This window comes from Pelobates fuscus, chromosome 6, assembly GCF_036172605.1.
Source record: "Pelobates fuscus isolate aPelFus1 chromosome 6, aPelFus1.pri, whole genome shotgun sequence".
Classification (NCBI taxonomy): domain Eukaryota; kingdom Metazoa; phylum Chordata; class Amphibia; order Anura; family Pelobatidae; genus Pelobates; species Pelobates fuscus.
This window is the reverse complement of record NC_086322.1, coordinates 285517476-285540648: the sequence shown is the minus strand read 5'-3', so window position 1 is coordinate 285540648 and position 23173 is coordinate 285517476. Positions and strand designations below refer to the sequence as shown.

The window sequence follows — 23173 nt, the reverse complement described above, 5'->3', positions numbered from 1 at the left end:
GTTGCACCGGGGTGGTGTACCACCGGAGCATTGTTTTATAGGACTGTTCCTGCATTGTCACACATATTGAGGTTTTAGTATTCGCCTCCCATATATCCTGCCAGTCAGTGCCTTCTAAGGTCTCCCCTAAGTCAGATTCCCATTTATCAGTGTAGTGGAGTGTTCCCCATTCTTGGGTGGAGGAGCAGAGGTGGGAGTACAACTGTGAGATCATGCCCTGTTGGTATCGTTCTGCGTGACAGATCCTTTCAAAGAAGGTCTGTTTGGTTTTAGCGGCTCTTTTCACGGTCTCTAGGGTGGCGTAGTGGCGCAGTTGGATATACCGAAAAAAGTCGGCTGGGGTTAGGGTAGTTCTGGTTTGTAGGTCTGCAAAGGGGACTATCGTGTCTCCTATGTATAGGTGAAGGACCCTTTGGAGGCCCGCTCTTTCAAGGCCTTTAAAGTCCCTGGGTCGCATACCCGGGGTGAAGGCCCTGTTTCTTAATATAGGGGTGAGGGGGGAGGTGGTGGTTGTCAAACCGTATTTTATGGCCGTTTTGTCCCACAAGTGAATGGAGTTAGTGATGGCTGGGCATGTTGTTCTGGGGAGTGCCCTGTCTTCCCTGGGTGTCCAAATGTAGAATTGCGGGAGATCTGATTGCATGAGTGCTGATTCGAGGTCCACCCACCTTCTCTAGACCCTATATTTTTATTCATATCTCCACTAACCTATTCACTGCAATTTGCTGTGAGTTTGAATGCCGTAGAGCTTTGTTATACACACAGGCATGCGCCATGCAATACTGTAATTTGTATTCCTGTGGATCTTATTTTACAGAAGAATTTGGGTGTAAAAAAAGAGCTTTGGCATGAGGATTATATCTATTGCTGACAAACGTTCAGGTTTTTTTTTTATTTCAATCTATTTTTTTTTAATGACTAGACTAGATTGTGAATGGGGAGTATCCACATGAGGAATTCCCAAATCTTCCCCTCCGATAAACACAGAGGTGTAAACATTACTATGTAAACTGTATCTCTCACCAAAATCTAAGAAAAATGTTTAAACAGCTTATACAGTTTAATTTGCTGCTTATACTTTACAAAATAAGAACTGTGCTTGTATGGCTTTGTGGAAGGTATTGTGTGAAACGTGCATTAAACACAGTATGCATAGGTAGGAAGGAAAACAAACCTCCTTCTGTTGATTTTTATTAGGAAAGCAAATTGCCCGCTGATTGAGGTAGGCTCATGTTAGACTATTTGTGAATAATTTATAAATTATAGATTCATTGTATGTTCAGAACCTCTTTCAGAATGAAATAATGTTTGCATGATAATAGGTGACCTCGACTTACTGGATATTTTGTTTTGATTTTTCTAGATGGAGGGACTGAGGAGCCACAGGACAGGAGGCAGCACAGCGTAGACTCTCGGCACGGTCGAGCTTCCCAAGGTGAGAATAAGTGTCCTTGTCCCAATTCTGAGACTTGGTACAATACACCGTCCAATACTGTCTACCCTAGCAGTGATTTATGGAATCCGAGCTGTATTTGAACACCTGTTCTAGAAACATATTCTGAACCCCTGCCTCTTCTAATCTCCCCTCTACCATCTGAGACTGAACCCCTCTCACCTTTCCACTAATATCCATGAGCTACTATTATATCATGTAATTCGAGTGCATCAAATACCACCTAAACCACTGATGCACTAAGTTTGAAATGGCTACATGTTTTTACGTTTCCTATCTTACACTAACCAGGGATGGAGTGATCATGTAGGGGGAATCTGACTTAGCGTCATGGGAAGTAAATTCCACAAATATCTGCCAATTTGGGTCTAACCACATATTAACCAATAAAAAAATATTTATCAAGTCCCAGGCTGTTAATGCCTATTCATTTTGGTGTTACAACATAATGTGATGTGTGGTTAAACCGAATTGTACTCAATGTACATACTTCGTCTCGGTGATCCTCTCCTGCTGCAGGTTAATCAATAAACAGGTAAAGATAATCTCATCACAATTTCTCCACTTCAGTATATATATAAAAAAAAAAAAAATCAGTTATTATATCTTGCTAAACAAGTGTGTTGCCTCTTCTCTTTTTTTCATTTTTGCATGTTTATTTTTTAGCAAGATGGGATAAAGGAAGTTTTTATGACAAAGTTGAGCAATGTTGTTGAGGTGATCTCTTCCAGTAATTTTGGTAGAGCAATAAACTGTTTTTGTGCAAATAGATAGAAAGAAAGAGTGGGTGAGTGTAGTTGGACTAGCCAACTCCCACACACTCCAAATGGGTTACTGGAGGTATATACGGGGCTTAACCCCAGATAATGTCAAAAGAAGAAAAAATTATGAAAACTGAATATGGAGGACACTCATATACAATGAGTGTAGACCAAATTTGCCTTCAAATATATATACCTCAAAGTTATGAAAGTCACATATAGAGGGGGGGGGGGGGGAGGACAAAATTGGGGTAAACCTTTATTGAAAGAACAATTATAATTAAGGTTAAAACATGGCCATAAAAAAATGGCCACACAATTCCAATACACACTAGGACCTAAAAGGTAGGCAACAGGAGTATCTTAGGACAGATTGTGAATGAGGAGCCGAAAGCTCTAAAGTATAAATTCTTGAAAATATTCAAAGTAGAAGGGATAACCCCAGGGGGCAGGAGAGAGAAGAAAAAAGAGGCAAACGATGTCAATAAAGACACTAAGAACCCCTAAAATCGAGGTATTAACTCAGAAGGTGTGTAAATAACACTATATGCATGGGGGTGTGTAAGCTTATCCTGGGGAGGACAAGGGCTATAGTTTCTGCCAAGGGCAAATGTGTGGGCAATGGGGTACACAGGAGCGAGGGAAACGCACCAACAAGAGGAGACACAGGCTTATTACTACACAGCGTAGCTAGTGTCCACACCTCTCCCACATGACACAATACACAAGACACACAGAACACAGAAACGTCTCAAAACTTGCCCTAGGCTAGCTGTCTAGCTCACATCAGTGAGTGTCAGAACTACCTGCTACTTCGAGGCAGCCTCAAGGTGTCCCTAGCTCCCCAGACAATATAACATGCAAAGATGTATCAAACTCACTCTCACCCCTTAGTGGATAAACCCCATAACGAAAAATTCCCAAAATACAAAGTGTTGACCCATCCAGATAGGAAACCTAGAGGTGTAAATAGAATAAAATATGCACTCAGACTTAAACTTAAAGGATTAGCATCGGCTAGAATCATTCCCAGTTAAGAGTGCAAAGGCTAGGAGTGAGCATCGGCTCAAATTTAAACGCTCAACGCGCGTTTCGGCGTATCTGCACGCCTTTGTCAAGAGCTCTTGACAAAGGCGTGCAGATACGCCGAAACGCGCGTTGAGCGTTTAAATTTGAGCCGATGCTCACTCCTAGCCTTTGCACTCTTAACTGGGAATGATTCTAGCCGATGCTAATCCTTTAAGTTTAAGTCTGAGTGCATATTTTATTCTATTTACACCTCTAGGTTTCCTATCTGGATGGGTCAACACTTTGTATTTTGGGAATTTTTCGTTATGGGGTTTATCCACTAAGGGGTGAGAGTGAGTTTGATACATCTTTGCATGTTATATTGTCTGGGGAGCTAGGGACACCTTGAGGCTGCCTCGAAGTAGCAGGTAGTTCTGACACTCACTGATGTGAGCTAGACAGCTAGCCTAGGGCAAGTTTTGAGACGTTTCTGTGTTCTGTGTGTCTTGTGTATTGTGTCATGTGGGAGAGGTGTGGACACTAGCTACGCTGTGTAGTAATAAGCCTGTGTCTCCTCTTGTTGGTGCGTTTCCCTCGCTCCTGTGTACCCCACTGCCCACACATTTGCCCTTGGCAGAAACTATAGCCCTTGTCCTCCCCAGGATAAGCTTACACACCCCCATGCATATAGTGTTATTTACACACCTTCTGAGTTAATACCTCGATTTTAGGGGTTCTTAGTGTCTTTATTGACATCGTTTGCCTCTTTTTTCTTCTCTCTCCTGCCCCCTGGGGTTATCCCTTCTACTTTGAATATTTTCAAGAATTTATACTTTAGAGCTTTCGGCTCCGCATTCACAATCTGTCCTAAGATACTCCTGTTGCCTACCTTTTAGGTCCTAGTGTGTATTGGAATTGTGTGTTTTTGTGCAAGTTTAAATGTTAACCTATTGCCGATGGTTTAGCTAGCACAACAAAAAAAGTGTTTAAATACTTGAAACTAATCTGATCACTCGCACTTAGTTTGTGTGATGGATTCCCTTTATGGTGAAGGCATTTATTCACGAACTGCTAACTGTAGATCTGTCAAGGTTATTGTAAATTTGGGCAAAAAAGCCAAAAGTTAAAGGTTTTAAATTTCATATTTTGTCCTGCAATTTGCAATTCCCTAGTCAACTCTCTGCTTTCTCTACAATTTCTAGTTTGTGGGAAGAAAAAAAAAGTAACATGCAAATGTTTCAATAATTCCTTATGCCAACACCATGCCAACAGACCCTGCAATGAGATCGCTGTGTCGCTAAATCACTTCACTTGTAATGAATCTGGTGTGTTAGTTTGTTTACGTGTGTTCTTGTTTCCTAAATGTGCTTTTATCTCCCTATTGCCGCTTTACAAGGCCAGATTAATTTGCAATCAAATTAACAAGAGAATTGGGCTGTTTAAAATGATCTGTTTATATCACAAATCCATTACTGGGCAATTTTTGTGTAATTGAATGCACATGCCACTGCATAAAAATATCCAAATGCTATAAATGGGATCGCTGCTCGTTTTCTGTAGAAATTTGACAAAAAAAAAAAACAAACAAAAAAACCCTCATACAAGTTTTATTCATTAAAGAGGAATAATCTCTTCTGGAAATTATTTGAATAAATAATTGAAAATCTCCCATCACTTGCCTTAAACTTCCCCCCTCCCCCCATGTGTTGCCTACTTTTACTTTAAATGTGTATTAAATATTTAGCAATGGACATCACTATCCAGTTTACGTGGCAGTAAAACCGCCACTAGAGGGACTTCCTAGTCCAGTGCTGCGCATTGCCCATAGATATGCATCCCTGTGAGGAGATGCTGATTGGTGCAGTGTGGCAATTTTGTCCAATGGGAATGCATTGGATTGGCTGAGATAGTCAAGACTGATGATCTTGGCCATGGAGGCGGAGTCTGGCTGGGCCAGCTCTGGTGAGACCAGTTTAAACGCCTTTTAATTGCGATCAGAGGCAGCAGGGGAGCATAATGGTTAGTTAAGCACAATAGTGTCAGGAATACATGTTTGCATTCCTGACACTAAAGTGCTCCTTTAAATCCTGGGCACACATTGCATTGGACGAGGAAAACCAGAAACGTATACTTTCAATAACAGAAAAGGCAGAGCTTATAGTAATGATTGACATGGAGCCAAGATGGGAGAATTCATTTCCATGAGAGGTAAATAGTGGATTCCTACATATATATTTTTTAGTTTTCTCACCTTACAACCAAAAAGTGTTAAATATAGTGAATGAGTAAACATCCTGGGAAATGGCAATTCCCCTTTTAGCAGGACTCTTCTTGTTATCCTGTTATTACCATGTGTTATTTGTACACGGTTAGTTCAGCTTTCAAATGTCTTAATGTAGAGTTGCCATTTTTTTTGATCCCTCCGGTTTCTAAAAAAAAAAAAAAAAAAGTTTTTTTTTTTTGGTTAAGAAAACATTGAAAATAATGTAAATCTTAGCTTGAGTCCATTGCCCGCCTACTTTGATGTCATGCCGTATCACCCAATTTACTGGTTTGTCAGTATAGGCTGATTCTCTGTGTGACAGAGCTCGGTATCTCCACTGGTTGCCCTCCGTTTCACCGCAGACTACTTAGAGCGGTTATAGAGGTAACCGGGTAAAAACAAGTACACTTTGTAGCACACAAACCCCATATATGTATACGATTAAAAAGAACTTGCAGGGGGTTATCAGGCTTGGTAAGGATTGGGCTCATCAGACCAGGAACTAATGCAATCTCCCACCCGCTTTGACTTCGTATTCCTGGCACTAGCAAATCTGGGGCTCCTGCTCCAGTAAATCCGGTACCCCCATGAACCAGCAGACCGCTTACCTCCCCAGGCACCCTTGGTCCAAATAGCGCCTCACTAGTCTGTATACTGTATAAAAGCCAACCAAGGTCTGTGCCAGGGAAGATTTGTTACCAGGTGGCTGGAGAATTGGACACTCAGCTAGGCTGTATTTGCTATATAAAGGGGAAGACCACAACATTGTTTTTATGTAATTTTTTAGGTCCTTTGTAACTCTGCACATACAGATTGCTTGCGTAGTGACCACTTCTAAATGCAGAAGTATTCATGGTGGCTGGGGTAACCCTTTAAATATACAGTAGACAACTGAAATTCTGCATCACAGTAAATAAATCATTTAGATTCATATATTTTTAGCAGGCCTTGCTAGTCTTCCTGGAGTGAATCTGTACATAGTCCGTGACCCTTTTCATGACATCATACGTGATGGAACATAGTGATTAACTTTTTTTGTTCGGATCTGTCAGGCATGTGTATGCGTGGCGGGGATCACACGATGCTTGTCGGAGCTCACCCTTTTTCTGCAGAGAAGCTGTTTCAAATAACTGTCATTCAATAAGACTAAACTATCCGCTGTGTCAGACCTTTGTACAGGCACGAAACCGGTGTAAATAAATCTATATGTTGCGAGCTCTCGTAAGCTGTTTACATAATGCTCAAGTTCAAGGGACATTCTACTCTTCTGTATTTACATGTGTATTTCGATCTTAACGTTATTGCAATGCTTTGTGCCCAGTGTTCCGTTAACTCCTGCGATGCCGCATGCATCGCACTGCTAGAGAAAAGCGTCTACATTAATTCTCTGTTAGATGATCAAGTGCACGCGTGCGTCCAAGTCGTCCAGGGATAGCAAAGCCGCGGCAACACGACATTGCAGCAGAGGAGTCCAGAATTTAGGGATTACCCTGTTGTGTCTTAAGTGTTTTTTTTTTTTTTTTTTTTTAGTTTTTTTCTAAAAACACCTTAGACACAACTGGGTAATCCCTAAATCCTAGACTGTTAGGGGGTACTTGAGAATTGGGTTGGGAACCCGTGCTCTACTGCATTGCTCACGCAAGTTATTACTGACATAACATTCATTAAGGGAAATCAAATGTGGATGTGATATTTAAGGAATCGCATGGCATTTTTGGGATCAGATATTTTTGGAATGTATCACTTAATTATTTTATCATCCACTTATTTTATAGCTATACCTTTTGGTCTTTTGCCTCTGTCTGTCTGTCTATCTATCTCTATCTTTATTTCCCCCCCTCCCTCTCTTTGACATTGATTACGCTTGTAGTACCCTTACTTAGAGAGAGAGAGAGAGAGACTGTGTTTTATTGTCGTCACAATATACAAGATCTAAACATTTGTTTTGTTTTTGTACAAGTTGTTTTCAAGTATATTGCTACAATAAAAGCTACATTGGCGAGTGGAAGAATGCCGACAATATCTTTCTTTGTTTGCTGTCTGAATGACTGATCTCGCAGGTAGGCTAGATAAAATTTTACGGCTTATCTTCTGAACAGCTCAATATTGTGTGAAACGATTAATACAAGTAGTTTGTGAGCTGCTGTTCACTGGGAAGGCTGTTCCTCTACAGCGGGGGTTACCCTACTAGTGTTCAGCAGAACTGGGGTTCTGCTGCAGATTTTCCCATATCAAAGATGGCCACCCCTCCCTGCCGTTCCAGGAAGTCGGAAACAGCAGAGAGCGTAAGACTTAGAAACATAGAATGTGACAGCAGATAAGAACCATTCGGACCATCTAGTCTGCCCAATTGTCTAAATACTTTCATTAGTCCCTGGCCTTATCTTATAGTTAGGATAGCCTTATGCCTATCCCACGCATGCTTAAACTCCTTTACTGTGTTAACCTCTACCACTTCAGCTGGAAGGCTATTCCATGCATCCACTACCCTCTCAGTAAAGTAATGCTTCCTGATATTTTTAAACCTTTGCCCCTCTAATTTAAGACTGTCCTCTTGTTGTGGTAGCTGTTCTTCTTTTAAATATAGCCTTTTCCTTTACTGTGTTGATTCCCTTAACACACTTTTGCTAGCTGAAGTGCTTTAGTGGTCTGGAGTGTCCCTTTAACTGACCTGATCTTGCTGAAGCACTTTGCTGCGAATAGAGTATCCTTTTTTTAATTTCTATTTTTTTGTTGCAAATTTGCAGATTTCAATAGAAATTTGCACTTTTAGAAATTAACCTTGTTACATTTTACTGGCTTTCAATCAGACAACCGGTCCTGTAACTTCCTGGTTGTTTTGCTCAGCGGAGCTAAACTCAAGAGGCAGCAATTGCCCAGAGCACCTGCCTTGCAAATATTCTCATTGAGCTGCATTGGGAAGCCTGTGATTGGACAGTCACTGAAAGTCTGGACTGTGTAAAAGGGGAGGGCTTGCAAAGGCTGCAGACACAATTTTTTTTTATTTGTACAGTTGAGTGTCACCTTCATTCACAGTTAATGGTTGGTATTCCCAAGGACTTGAATCTGATGGGATAGGGTTGGGTATTGCTGGCTGGGAATAGTGGAAGTGGGATTTTATATCATACTATGTTAACTCTGGTTACTTTTTCTGTATTTCTAAACAACTGACAATCCATTATTTTTTTTAATTTTTTTTAGTAGAACCTCGAAACAAATGCGATCTCAAAGTTATGTATATTCACAGAATGAGTCAGGTTTTCAAATCCCTTGGCTAATAGAACACTATGCGTTTAAAACCATATTGTGTGTTCTTACTGAAACTTGTAACACAGAATCCATTAATCTTTAGACACAACTGTGAAAGGAACTTCCATCAATATAGGGCAGACATGGACATGTCACTCCATAGCAGAAACCACTACATACGGGAGATGAGTCGAATTAAACTGGTTCTATAACATTTGAGCTTCTCACAGAGGTGTAAGCTTTCTGCTAGGTTCCTAAAGAATGTGATGCATTTGAATTGAAATTCCGGGTCAATCAAAAGATTTAAGAAAACGTAGGGGGATTACTTTGACTTATGGAAAGCTCAATTTTTGGTAAATGTGTCAGAGCTTCGGAGAAGAACTTAATGCTGTCTATTTTTCAAGAAACATAGGGACGAAAAATGTGAACAGGTCAAAACTTATACTAGAACGAGCAGTTGTGGGAAATTCTCTAAAAAAATAAATAAATATATATATATATATATATATATATATATATATATAGTTGATCGTTAAGGGATTAGTTCTGATTTACATATGTGGCTAGTTTGTACAGGGGGATGTACAGTTAATTACAGACAGGAATAGCCACACAAAATATTAAAAAGCAGTACAACGTATTGTCGCATAAACAATATTACAGCTCAATAAGGAACCTTTATTAATCCTGGTAAATACCCTCCAGTGAGCCGAAATGTTGCGTACTTGGAAACAAGGTAGCCTTCTTTTAACCCCTTAAGGACACATGACATGTCATGATTCCCTTTTATTCCAGAAGTTTGGTCCTTAAGGGGTTCATACACCCTGTAGGTTCGTATAGTATTGTGGGATAATTTAACCATTGAGCTCCATTAGAGTATTATTTCAATCTGGGCATGTGTGCACTTTTTCTATTTGTGCGTACTTTTTCTTTTTGTGCGTACTTTTTCTTTTTGTGCGTACTTTTTCTTTTTGTGCGTACTTTTTCTATTTGTGCGTACTTTTTCTATTTGTGCGTACTTTTTCTATTTGTGCGTACTTTTTCTATTTGTGCGTACTTTTTCTTTTTGTGCGTACTTTTTCTTTTTGTGCGTACTTTTTCTTTTTGTGCGTACTTTTTCTTTTTGTGCGTACTTTTTCGAATTGCAATCTTCTAATTCTAATTGTTTCTAATGCCAGGACTTCCTCCCCAACAACGCCACCTAGTGATAGTCTGTGTACACATCAGCTCATTCAGTAGTATGATAAGCATAATGAAGTCAGACTGATATTTTTCCCCACTTACAAGTTGCTCGAGTTGTAATAATACAATGGAAATATACGATTATGAATATAATCACCAAATCATGTTCAAGCTCTGGAGCAGACGTCTCCAATTCTGTCTTTCCTCTAAATACACGGCCATGAGTCATAAATTGGCCATACTGCATTTGTTCAAAAACTCTTAAGCTCTGAAGATAATGTTTAATTTCAATGTGATATGTGATTTTTATTTTTTTTTCTGTTTTGTTTTTTACATCTGTTACTGTGTTCGTGCTTCTAAGAAAATGAGAGAGCTTAGTGGATATTCCAGTTGCAGTAACTCTAGTATCTGTCCATACTTAATGTGTCACAGGTTTAATTCCAGGAAGCAGTCGATAAAGTGATTACTAGTTAATTGGGCTCTAATATTTATTCCCCAGGACCCAACTTGACATAAACAAATATGTCCCTCTTAGTGAATAAATGACTGTATTAGAATTATTCATTTGCAAAGGTATAATCCATGGTCAGACAAATCTCTGTATAAATCCATGTGCAGTACAAGGTTTTTTTTTACTGGGGCTAAACTTTGCCTTCATATCGGCTTTGTTCTTAGCATTGTGTTAAAATAAGAAGTTGAGATCAGGACTTTTTTTTACCCAAATGAGGAAGACCCTCCAACAGATCAGTCATCTCATTTTATATAATTGTGAACACTGATTTTTATCCACCGTTAAGGTTAGATTGTGTGTTGCGGGCAGCACTAAGTCATGGTTTTCGGTAGACTATGGACATGAATGTGTTAACGGCACATAGAAGGAGTACAAAAATAAAACAACGCACAACCATTGCTTTAAAAAAAAAACTTATTACATGAAGGGTTACACCAGCTTGTAATTTTTTTTTCGGCAAAAGAAGATGATAGCCTACTTGGAATCCAGTGCCGGCACAGTCATTGATTGTGCCCCCACCTTCTTGATCATCATGCCGCATGGTCATCTTTGGGTCCATGTTCCAATCAAGTGTTTTTCACAGTGAAGCATGTGATGTTGGTGTTCACAAGCAGAGAGATAAGCTGAGTGACCACTCATTTTGCTGCTAAAGCCTGACCTCCACTCAATCATGGCGACGGGGAAGGAAGGAGGGCTGTGCAATGTGTGGACAATGGGCTAGCTGGCTGCAGGGAGGTTGGGATTCTACTTGCAGGTGTGCTCCCAGCAAGTAAAGAACCGAATTATGTCCGTTGCCAGAGTGCAATGTACACCGATGACGAATATGTTTTTTGCACAGAATCGACATTAGGCAGCACAACTAACTCGCCAGAAGCACAAAAGTGCAGAAATGTCAGAATGTGCAATGTTTCAAGCAGAACCGCTACACATACCGACTCTTGCCACCATGACCACTTTTAAAAGAAACCCTTTAAACACAAATCATTAACTTACAATGGCCAAAAAGTTTTTATTAAGGAAACATATATACTTTCTCATTAGTCTTTGCAGATTATGAAAATAAAAATCGAGGAAAAGTCAAAGATTTAAAGTTCAGTGTCACTTCAATTAAAATTCCTGTAAAAATCCACCCAAACTATAGGATTAATTTACAGTTAAAACAACAAACAAAATGCCTACAGGAAACAGATGTGTGTACAAAGAGCTTCTCCGCCACCGAGTCCGAGTGTATTACAATGTGATCACCGCAGCACTAACGTTCATTTTGCTAATGATCTGATCCTATAGATGTCCTCCATAGTCAAAATTACTAACAAATCAAAGAAAAAAAAAAGTCAACCAGTCCACACAATTTGAAAGTTCAGAGCTCTGCCCCACTTTAAAGATTATTGAATAGAATACAAACCAACTTTAAAGGACCACTTTAGTGCCCTGAGGGTGCCCCCACCCGCCGGACTCTGGAGAGAGGAAGGGGTTAAACACTTACCTTTCTCCAGCGCTGGGCGGGGGAGCTTTCTCCTCCTCCTCCTCCTCTCCTCCTTCCTTGCGACGTCATCGGCTGAATGCACATGCGCGGCAGGAGCCGCGCGCACATTCAGCCGGTCGCATAGGAAAGAGTCTTCTCACTGCGATAAAGCTGAAGTGGTCTGGGTGCCTAGAGTGGTCCTTTAATTGTGATCTAATGTCAGTCCGTTCTTGCTACCTCCAGAGATAATTAGAGAAAACATGTGACCCCTACAAAACTGATATTGAAAGTCCGAACAAACATCATAGAAACATTTGTAGTTCCACTGCCGAACGTCTGTTACTGGAAACCCAATTCTTGTATTTGGATATCACTTGTTATTCTTCCACATGGTTGTGCTATCATGAAACGTGGCGTATATTATTCAACAAGTCGTGCCTACATATTACTGGACTGTTACAGCTACTCTCCCCTTTATCTTTTTGTAGATAAAGGGGACACCCAAAAAAGAAAACCAAACTGCATTGCTAATAGTGTATTTAATGCAACAATAACATTGTTATATTGTTACCCCCACACGATTTAACAAATTGACATTCATCAAACCAGGCTAGGCTATTAATTTAGCATCTGGTGTTATTTGACCCCCCCCCCCCTTATTATTTAATCCATGTTTAGATCTCTGGTGACCGAATATCAGCACCTCTAATTTGTATTTATTCTGAGTGAAATATTAGATTAAGGGTTTATTTCCCCAAATAGTAGGTTTTAAATATTTGAAGGGATGGCCCCTTTGGTGAAACATTTGCATCTTATGAAGTTTCCTTATCTCTACCGGTATGTTATAATAAACATGGATGTAAATGTTATGGTAGACACTTGGCTTACCATACAGCACAAAATAGGTCATCTAGTTGGCAAGCTGTTGCAACTTCTCACATCGTATAGTTCTATAATAAACCATTCCCGGTTGTACATCCCATCACCAGGGAGTTGTGTATCATAGTAGTATCAATAGAATAACATTTTGTTTGTTCGTTATTTTCATTCGGGCTAGCCCATTTTCTACTGGCTGTTTACTTGTGGTGTTTTTTTGGTTTTTTGAAATTCATTTATTTTTAAAAAAAATTTGCTTCCTAGGGTTTTAATTTAATGTATTTAAAAAATATAAATAAAAATAAAAGGATTCGATATTAGTTTAATAAAACTCTCAAATTTAGTCTGGGTTTGAAATGGCATTTTAAATAAGATTCAACAGGAATGCATCAGTAAGTCATACCACTTTTTGTGATTTTCTTATATTAATTAATAGCATATATTTAATCCCTTAATTCCTTTTCACATGGCTTCACAATTTTGCATTTTGTTTGCCCCGTCGGCCAGTTAGAGCAATTTTAATGTCCGAACCTAAGAACAGGGAGACACAGGTTGCAATACCAGCGATGAATAAAGATTATCTATTTATCGATCTCATATCCTCATAGATTGTAAGCTCATTCAAACTTATATATCCCCTTTCTGTAATTGCAGTAATCTGCAAGTGCTGTGGAACATTTTGTCGCTATTAGCTAATGGGCAATTGAATCCCTTGCATTTGTATTAAAGACATTCAATGAAGAGGGACATCCTTACATCATGACACACAAGGTGTGTATGGGGGGGATGGAGGATACCATTATCTACAAGTGATAATCATACGATTGATAACTTAATGTTCAGAAGAATACAGAATTACCACAAGCATGCTGGTCAAAATGTGAAGGCTCTCCTTGTGTGTAACAGAGCGTTTATTGTTTATAGAAAACAATTAATTCTATTTTCTATATCGCATCCGGGAGAGCAGGCCTGGTGAAGAATTGGTTATCTTTGTCCTGATGGTGGAAAGCTCTGAATAAAACCTATTCTCATTTTATTCCTGGTTCTCATTTATCCCTTTCCACTCATTTACGTTGACGATAACATGCTATGAAGGGTGGTGATCATCCGAAGACTTCCAGCTGTTTTGGACTGCAAAGCCAGGTGGGAAAAACAGCTGGATGGACCCAGGGATGTTGAACGTGTGGAGTGAGTGGTTTGCAGGGGACCTTTGTGGGTACAACATTCACTCTGCTTCACGTAGCAGCCAAGATACTCCTTTCATTTCATGCAAACCTCAAGTATATTTTATTTCTGGAAAAGTAATAGAGGCTTTTAAGCTAAATTAATAATAATATAAAAAAATACCATTCAGTAGATTCCTTTTAAAATGTAATTCTAATGAAAGCCTGTTTAGATATAAATAATCCTGTTTCATGTAATTTATTCTTTTAAATTGTAATTTTTCTTTGTGGGAATAAGCGTTAAACAGGCATACGGAGGAGAATTCTCCCCTATATGGCACTTCCTACCAATTTGTTTTCTACGATTTTGTAAGGTTTTTCTTTTTCTATTCATTATCTTAGAGGTGTCTTTGTCTTTGGCATTCATCACTTTTTTTTTTTTCTTTGCATTATTTTTTATCTAATAAGCCAATAGCACAGATATCAGATGGTATGTTTTGTGAATGATCTTTGGACCTAACCAATCAATGAATTCGATTTTCTAATAAAATAAAGAGCAATAAGTGTAATATTGTTCATTTTTACAATGATAAATTCTGTATCCCATCCCAGTCGTTACTCCTGACGAGCATCGTAACCCTCTAAGGAAGCCTTAATAAGCAAGGTGGAATTGAACTTATTTTTTTTTGCTTGATCACTTCTCTAGAAAGACGTTTTGATGTCTAGTTTTTGGTGTTTGAAAGCGTTCCAGAGTGACTTGATATTGAGTCATAACAATGTTCTGGTGCCTCAAATATTTTGTAACCGTTGTAAATGAGCACACAGGGATTTTTTTTTATTTCAGTGGCTCACGTTCTGATTCACAGCAATTGGCTTCTGGGTGTGACTGACAATCCAAGTGCAAGATGGATTTGTATCGAACGGGTGGGTTTTACTAAAGGCCGCAGGGAGAGCGAGAAATGTTATCAGAGGGCTATAATCATCACGCTTGTGAACTGGTCTTCATTTTCACAGTGATCCTTTCCGATAGTCACAGAAACTGCGGCATGGTACAGTTTTAACCTTGAACTTGACTCTATCTGGTTCATGAAGAGTTCAATGTTTAGTCTATGGAAGAGCTTGTCTTTGAAGCTGAACTATAAAAGGGAACTGCTACAAATCTGGTTGAAATCAATAGTTTAACTACTCTGTGTTAAATTTCAACTTGTGGACGCAGAATTCTACCATGGGAAAAAAAAGTACTGTAGTGTTTTTTTTTGGATCTTCATTCATTTGCAGTACCTGAACTAGCCACTAGAGGTAATGAAGACATTATGCATTTGTACTGCATAATGCACTCATCCAGTGGTGATCCTGAAGAACAAATCTTAAAATTTGTTTTTAGGTAATTTAATCCCCAGGCATTGTGTTGATTTGACGCTGGGCTAAAACTTCCCAGCTCCTTTTATTATTATTTTTATTATTATTATTATTATTATTATTGCCATTTATATAGCGCCAACAGATTCCGTAGCGATTTACAATATTATGAGAGGGGGGGGGGATTTACCTATAAATAGGACAATTACAAGAAAACTTACAGGAACGATAGGTTGAAGAGGACCCTGCTCAAACGAGCTTACAGTCTATAGGAGGTGGGGTATAAAACACATTAGGATAGGAAATTGCAATCAAATAAGGTGGGAGTGAAGCAGAGCTGGAGGAGAGAGTAAAGTGCTGCCCTTTAGGAGAGTTCAAGAGACAGGTATGTGAGGTAGAGGTTACTCTGGGAGGCCATAAGCTTTCGTAAAGAGATGGGTTTTAAGGCACTTCTTAAAAGGTTGAAGACTAGGGGAGAGTCTAATGGTCGAAGGCAGGCTATTCCATAGGAAGGGAGCCGCCCACGAGAAGTCCTGCAAGTCTGAGTTGGCTGTAGGGGTGCGAGCAGTGGACAGGAGAAGGTCATGGGACAGAGCGGAGAGACAGAGAAGGGGCATACCTATGGATCTGTGAAGCGATATAAGAAGGGCTAGAACTGTTTAGTGCTTTATAGGTATGAGTTAGCACTTTGAATTGACTCCTATAGGAAGCCAATGTAAGGAATGACAGAGAGGTAAGTTATGAGAAGACCGACGAGAGGAAAATCAGTCTGGCGGCAGCATTCATTACAGACTGTAGTGGGGCAATACGGCTTTCGGGAAGACCAATTAGTAGAGGGTTACAATAATCCATGCAGGAAATTACTAGAGCATGGACTCCTTGGTAGCATCTTGCGTACGAAAGGGGCGGATGCAGGCTTTGTTTTTAAGATGGAATCTATATGATTTGGCAACATACTGGACGTGGGGCCAGAATCAAGTTCGACGCCAAGACAGCGCGCTTGCAAGAGTGGACTTATGTGGATACCACTAACTTGAAGGGAGAGCAAATGAGGAGAATCAGTATTAGGAGGAGGAAAGACGAGGAGCTCAGTTTTATAGAGATTGAGTTTCATAAAGCAGGAGGACATCCAGTCAGAGATGGAAGAAAGGCAAGCAGGGTCATGTTGCAGGACGCCAGGGGAGAGGTCCAGGGAGGAGAGATATATCTGAGTGTCATCAGCATACAGGTGGTAGTGGAATCCAATTCAGGCAATACGTTTGCCATGAGAGGCAGCATAAAGAGAAAATAGAAGAGGACCAAGTACAGAGCGTTGGGGGACTCCAACCGAGACTGGATGAGGGGAGGAGGTATTGTTAGAAAAGGAGAACTGAATGAGCGTTGGGAGAGATAAGTGGAAAACCGTGAGAGGACAGAGTCACAGAGACCAAGCGATTGAAGAGTTTGTAGAAGGAGAGCATGGTCAACAGTGTCAAAGACAGCAGAGAGGTCAAGCAGTATTATTATGGAGTAGTGGCTTTTGGATTTAGCTGTGATTAGGTAGTTAGTAACTTTGATAAGCACAGTCTCAGTAGAGTGGAGAGGGCGGAAGCCAGACTGAAGAGGGTCAAGGAGAGAGTTGGAAGTGAGACATACGGGTAAAGACAAGTCTTTCCAGAAGCTTTGAGGGAAAAAGGGAGCAGAGATATGGGCCGATGGTTAGAGGGGGACGACGGGTCAAGAGATAATTTTTTCAGGATAGGTACTACAGTAGCATGTTTAAGGTCAGCAGGGACAACGCCAGGAGAGAGAGAGAGAGCAGTTGAAGATGTGTGTTAAGGAAGGCACAAGACAGGGGGAGAGAGATCTGATAAGGTGAGATGGGTCAGGATCGAGTGGGCAAGTGGTGGGGCGAGAGGAAAGGAGAAGTGCAGCAACCTCTGGTTCAGTAGCCAGGGAGAAAGTCTGAAGGGTAGGAAAGGCATGATCTATGTGTAGTTGAGAGAGAGAGAGAGAGAGAAAACGGCAGGGTGGGGAGAATTCTTTCCTTAGCTGTTCAATCTTGTTGGTAAAGTAGCATGCAAAGCTGTCTGCTGTCAGTTTAGTTTGGGGGGTGTCCACAGCAGGGCGAAAAAGAGAGTTAAAGGTGTCCAAGAGAAGCCTGGGATTGCGGGAGCATGAACTAATGAGAGAGGAAAAGTATGACTGTTTGGCGAGGGCAAGGGCTGCGCTGTATGAACACTATATGAATCTATAATGGAGAAAGTCTGACTTGGTGCCTTCCTCCAGGAGCATTCTGCACAACTTGGGAGCATCTTTGCAGGTAGCGTGTTGATTTGGTATGCCACGGTTTGGGGGGGGGGGGGGCGGGGTGTGTGTGTGTCCTCCTCGAGGTGCATATTTGGAGCGGGGCTTCAGCATTCAAAGCAGAGGTAAGGGTAGTGTTATATTTGGAGATGGCCAGTGAGGGACAGGAGAGGGAAGGGATGGATAGCAGTTGTGAATCAATATCAGCTGACCGCTCCTTGAGGTGTTCCTGAATGTGCTTCAAAGTCATTTAAGTCCATCCATATACAGACAGAGTCCAGAATTGTACCCAATCCTCAATTATCAATTTACATCCTTTTTTTTTTTATTTTTATTTTTTTGCTCTTGTGTTATGTCATTTAAGAACATACCTTATAATATCTTCAAACACACAAGTGGAACTCTTATTGTAGGTTGCTTGGAGAAAGATCGAGGTGTATTGGTTTGTAAAGAGGGATACTAGGAAGTCATGTTGTAAGCCGATTGTCCCAATAGATATTTTAACTACCGTACATTTTTAATTTCACATAATAATGTTATTCCATAGGAAATGTTGCATATTAGACTGATATTTTCTCCCTTAGATTGTTAGCTCATCGTGCTCTGTTCTATAAAAATTGTACACAGCAGAATTTGGGCTCATAGACTCTGGCTCTCCTACTCCAATTTGTCTAATTATTATACGCAGGCTTTAATCCCTACCTTTTGTTAATGTGTCTTTTGTAGAATGGTGTGGTAAAGGCTTCTTTTATTTTAAAACAATCAGAATTCTGTAACATTGGGCACAAGAACCTATTACTGTCTCTACATGTTCGTAAAATGTTGAAATACCTTAGCTGAGAGGTGTTTGTTACTGGTGCACAATATCTGCCGTCTTATTCAAACTCTAACTCTCCCCTTCCCCGCGTCCGCTTCCCTAGTGATCAGAGCATTCTGGGAAATGTAGTTTGTAATTTTATGGTACAGGTATTCTTCATGGATGATTATATTCTATTTTCCGCTTCTGTCTTACAGGTGTCTCTTCGCTAGAAAACGACTGTGCTTTTGAGCCAGATTACGCTATTGCCCCCCTACCTGTCACAGAGGGCATGCAGCATATAAGGATGATGGAGGGCATGTCCCGCTCGCTGCCATCCTCTCCTCTACTCACCCACCAAGCAATCAGTGTCCGTCTTCAGCCCGTCAAGAAGCTAGCTGGTAAGATACATTGTTCATTTTCTTTTTAAGGTGACTGTTTGCTTTTATGTGATGTGGGGAGCGTTGTATATGTATTTGTGGTGTATAGTGGTCTGCAGAATTCCACTTTCAAATATGGTATAAATATTGAGGACCACAGAATTGCCATTTTAAAGTCTATTGTGGGTGTTAGAATGCCAGTGTAAGGTATGTAGTCAGTACTGTGGATTATTGATTGCCAGTTTAAAGTGTATTGTGGGTTATAGAATGTCAGTGTAAGGTGTATTGTGGGTTATAGAATGTCAGCGTAAGGTGTATTGTAGGTTATAGAATGTCAGGGTAAGGCGTATTGTGGGTTATGGAATGTTAGTGTAGGGTGAATTGTGGGTTATCGAATGTTAGGGTAGGGTATATTGTGGGTTTTAGAATGTCAGGATAGGGTGTATTGTGGGTTTTAGAATGCCAGTGAAAGGTGTATTGTGGGTTTTAGAATGTCAGGGTAAGGTGTATTGTGGGTTTTAGAATGTCAGGGTAAGGTGTATTGTGGGCAATAGAATGTCAGTGTAAGGTGTATTGTGGGCTATAGAATGTCAGTGTAAGGTGTATTGTGGGTTATAGAATGTCAGTGTAAGGTGTATTGTGGGCTATAGAATGTCAGTGTAAGGTGTATTGTGGGCTATAGAATGTCAGTGTAAGGTGTATTGTGGGCTATAGAATGTCAGTGTAAGGTGTATTGTGGGTTATAGAATGTCAGTGTAAGGTGTATTGTGGGCTATAGAATGTCAGGGTAAGGTGTATTGTGGGCTATAGAATGTCAGGGTAAGGTGTATTGTGGGTTATAGAATGTCAGTGTAAGGTGTATTGTGGGCTATAGAATGTCAGTGTAAGGTGTATTGTGGGCTATAGAATGTCAGTGTAAGGTGTATTGTGGGCTATAGAATGTCAGTGTAAGGTGTATTGTGGGTTATAGAATGTCAGTGTAAGGTGTATTGTGGGTTATAGAATGTCAGTGTAAGGTGTATTGTGGGTTATAGAATGTCAGTTTAAAGAATATTGTAAGTTTTAGAATGTCAGAGTAAGGTGAATAGTGAGTACTGTGGATTATTGAATGCCGGTGTGTCGTTAATAGCGAGAGTAGGGATCATTGGATTCCAGTTCAGGGTGTTGGTATCTTTTAAAATGTCAGGTTATGGTGTATAGTGAATCTTGTGGACTATAGATTGATTATTTTAGGAGTATGGCGAGTATTGTGGACAAAAACATTGCGATGTATGGAGGAAGGAACTGTTTTTGGCAGCCTTGTGGCAGCATAGTTGCCAACATTAAAAAAATAAATAAAAAAATTCCAGGGACGCTGTATGACAAGTACACTGAAGAGATGCCCGCACAATGACATACACACATATAGATATGCACGTATCAGACACGCACACAGAAATAAACACATATTTCAAAGCTCCTTCCTGTGGTCCCTGGATGCCTACACTGGCTGTAGTTCCAGCCCTGGAATGTAAGATTTATGGTACCGGGGCTTATTTTTTCCTCGACGTGAGCCCAAAACATGGTACTGTCCCAGCAAATTCAGGACAGGTGGCAACTATGATGATAAGTTGATAAGATATGCAGAACTTTGCTTGACAACTATAGTGCAAAAATCATCCTTATGACATCCATATCCTATTTAACAACAACAAAAACACGTTATGCATTTGTAATCCAGGCAGTGACCTTGTACAGCAGACCTACAAGTGCTCCCGAAACTTGCAGACTCTGCTGCAGAGCTTCCTAATGTAAATGAGAAGCTGTATGGAGTATTTAGCAGGCACTACATACATCACACGGTGTCCCACAAGGTTGCCTACTGTCTACATCTATTGAACAATAGCTGGAGTCAGTGGGACACAAGGGGCCCTCTAAGCACCATAACCACTACAGCTCATAGTGATTATGGCACAAGCAATACATGGGCTATGTCCCCATTTATATGAGTGGACTTTTCTACAGCCTGGACTATGTTCCCATTTTATCTGTATTTTTGTAAGAGGCAAAGTGTTTTTTCAACATATTATGAACTACAGCGCTGCAGAATTTGTTGGCGCTATATAAATAATAGTAATAACTACTTATCATTTCTTGAATATTCATAAACTGACACCATGAATTACAGGTAGCCAACACCTAACAAAAACTAGCTGAAATAATAACTGTATTTGCAAACCGTAAGAAAGTATCATAGTAATCAAGTTAAGTTTGTTCTGAATTTATTCAGCAGTACGTGCTCTCTTATTTTTACCTCTCTGTCTGTATGGAGTTAATAAGTCACCCAGGTCTGGGGCCAATGATGATTGATGGCAGACAGAAGCCTCTCAGTAGTATTTCAGGAAGGCTTCCCATAGGACTCCCCAGCACAGCGCCACTGTGTGGTCACACAGAGGAACAGCTCAATCTAGGTGCCAGCTGTGCCGGGACAGTAGCCCAAAACATGGTACTCTCCCGGCATAAATGGGGGACCGTTAACTGTTCTGTGAGATGTTGAATTCCTTCTTAGACTCTGCACTGTAGAGTCTTTTGCCCTGTAGAATGCTAGTTTAGACCATATCGTCGGTATTTGAATTGCAGAATGCCTGTTTCTGTTTGTGTTGTGCAGTAGACATCATATGCCTCTGAAAGCGATTCTATGATATACTGTGAATATTTTGGGCTCCTGAATGGAAGGTTACATTTGAGAGAATATCTTGGCCTGTAAATTGACAGTTTGGGTTCTGTAGAGTATTATGGGCGGTCAATAGCCAGATTTGGATATAGTACAAATGATGGGAGTTCTAGATGGCCAGGTTACTCTGTGGCATATTTCTCAATGCTAGTTTAGACTATGGAGTGAGTATATTTGGCTGTAAAAATGTCCATTGTGTTTCTAGAATGCACATTGTTTTAGTCCATAATACAGCATCGATTGTGTACCATGAAAAGTATTTTCTTGCTAATTACACAACTAACTCGAACTCAATTGTAATATTACATACAGCTTCATCAAATTGCAAATCATACATTCTAGGTATTAGATTTGTGTTCCAGTAACAGGGAAAGAGACACAGATATACAGTAAAGACAATTTGCCTTTCCAAACTCCGTCGCTATCTATAAAAAAGATCTGGATGCTTTTCCCCCCTCCAAGTTCAATATCCAGGGCTGTAATAGTTAATATGCTGGTCTTCCTAAATGGTTGATTGATCACTGTACTATTTAATTACCCCTTCTGAATAATTCAGTTTAGGATAACCTTGTCCTATCATGTACATTTAATAAACTGAGTATAAATTGCTTGTATACGTAAGATGATTGATCAACTGTGCCTCTGTTTATAATCGTATCATTATAATGTTTGTAATGTAAAACATTCAACATAGCAAAAAGGTATAAACAAAGTTTCCTAGCGATCAGATTGGCTGTTAAGATAACATGGACCCCTTTAAATCAGAAGCCGCATTCGTAACAGCATTTAGAGGAAAGGGTTTTTTTTTTCTTCAACAAACATTTCTTCTGTGAAGAGATTAGTTGTGATGAAGACACAGGCGAGTGAGCCTTGTGATGGGTTAATTTCAAAATAGAGTATTGGGAAGAATTGTGCATAGGTTGAATAGCCTTATAAACTATATATACGGTAATTAAAAAAAAAAAAGCACAATACCTCCGTACCGTTGACGACAGTTCCATACAAATCTGGCAGTGAGATTTCTTTCCAATGTGCAAAAATTTGAAAATCTGCTTGGATCAAAGGGATAGCACCCCCCTTGTTCTCCCCCAATACATTTTTATAATTTTGGACTTTGATGAGTAGTTGCTGATGCCTATCATCAGGTTTGCAAATGTGCAAGGTTATTCTAACTGTATCCTTTTTCAGTGTGAAGATGGAATAAATGCATAGTTTTTGTTACCTGCAAATCTTCAACTGATTTGAGAGAAATGTCAAAGAAAATGCATTTTTTTTCCCCTCTTAACTCGAGCAATTTGTAATGCAGTTGAAACATCAAGGCAACTCCCTCTTAATGGCATTCAATCCTTAATAAAGGCTATGTTTGTACTTTGTGAATTTGTATGGGTAATGTGTGGTTTTATGTATTTAACGATGTGTACGGCATGTTTTGAAGAACAAGAAAAAACAAAATCTAACGGCCAAACAGTTTTCTATACGATGGCGGATTAATAGTCTGTCCTCGTCATTATTCACTCTGCTGAGTAACCAGAGATCTGTCATAAATTAGTGAATATTTATGGAGAAGAAGATGAGACTACCTTTAAAATATTCTAGTAACGTGTTGACTACCCTTGGCACTGCAGATGTCTGTGGATTTTTTTTTTTTATGATCAGCTAGCTTAAAGATCTTTTGAAATGTATAGTCCCCAAAATATTGGCAGTAGCA

The 23173-nt window shown here is 39.9% G+C and overlaps 1 protein-coding gene across 5 annotated transcripts in view; it reads left to right on the top strand.

Moving 5' to 3' along the window:
• TANC2 (tetratricopeptide repeat, ankyrin repeat and coiled-coil containing 2) overlaps positions 1–23173 on the top strand; it is a 266147-nt gene that overhangs the window by 127774 nt on the left and 115200 nt on the right. For all 5 annotated transcript variants that reach the window (XM_063459359.1, XM_063459358.1, XM_063459357.1 and 2 more), the window contains 2 exons: positions 1364–1435; positions 18591–18773. In XM_063459359.1, the coding sequence (XP_063315429.1) occupies positions 1364–1435; positions 18591–18773 (255 nt within the window). The remainder of the gene's footprint in view (positions 1–1363; positions 1436–18590; positions 18774–23173) is intronic.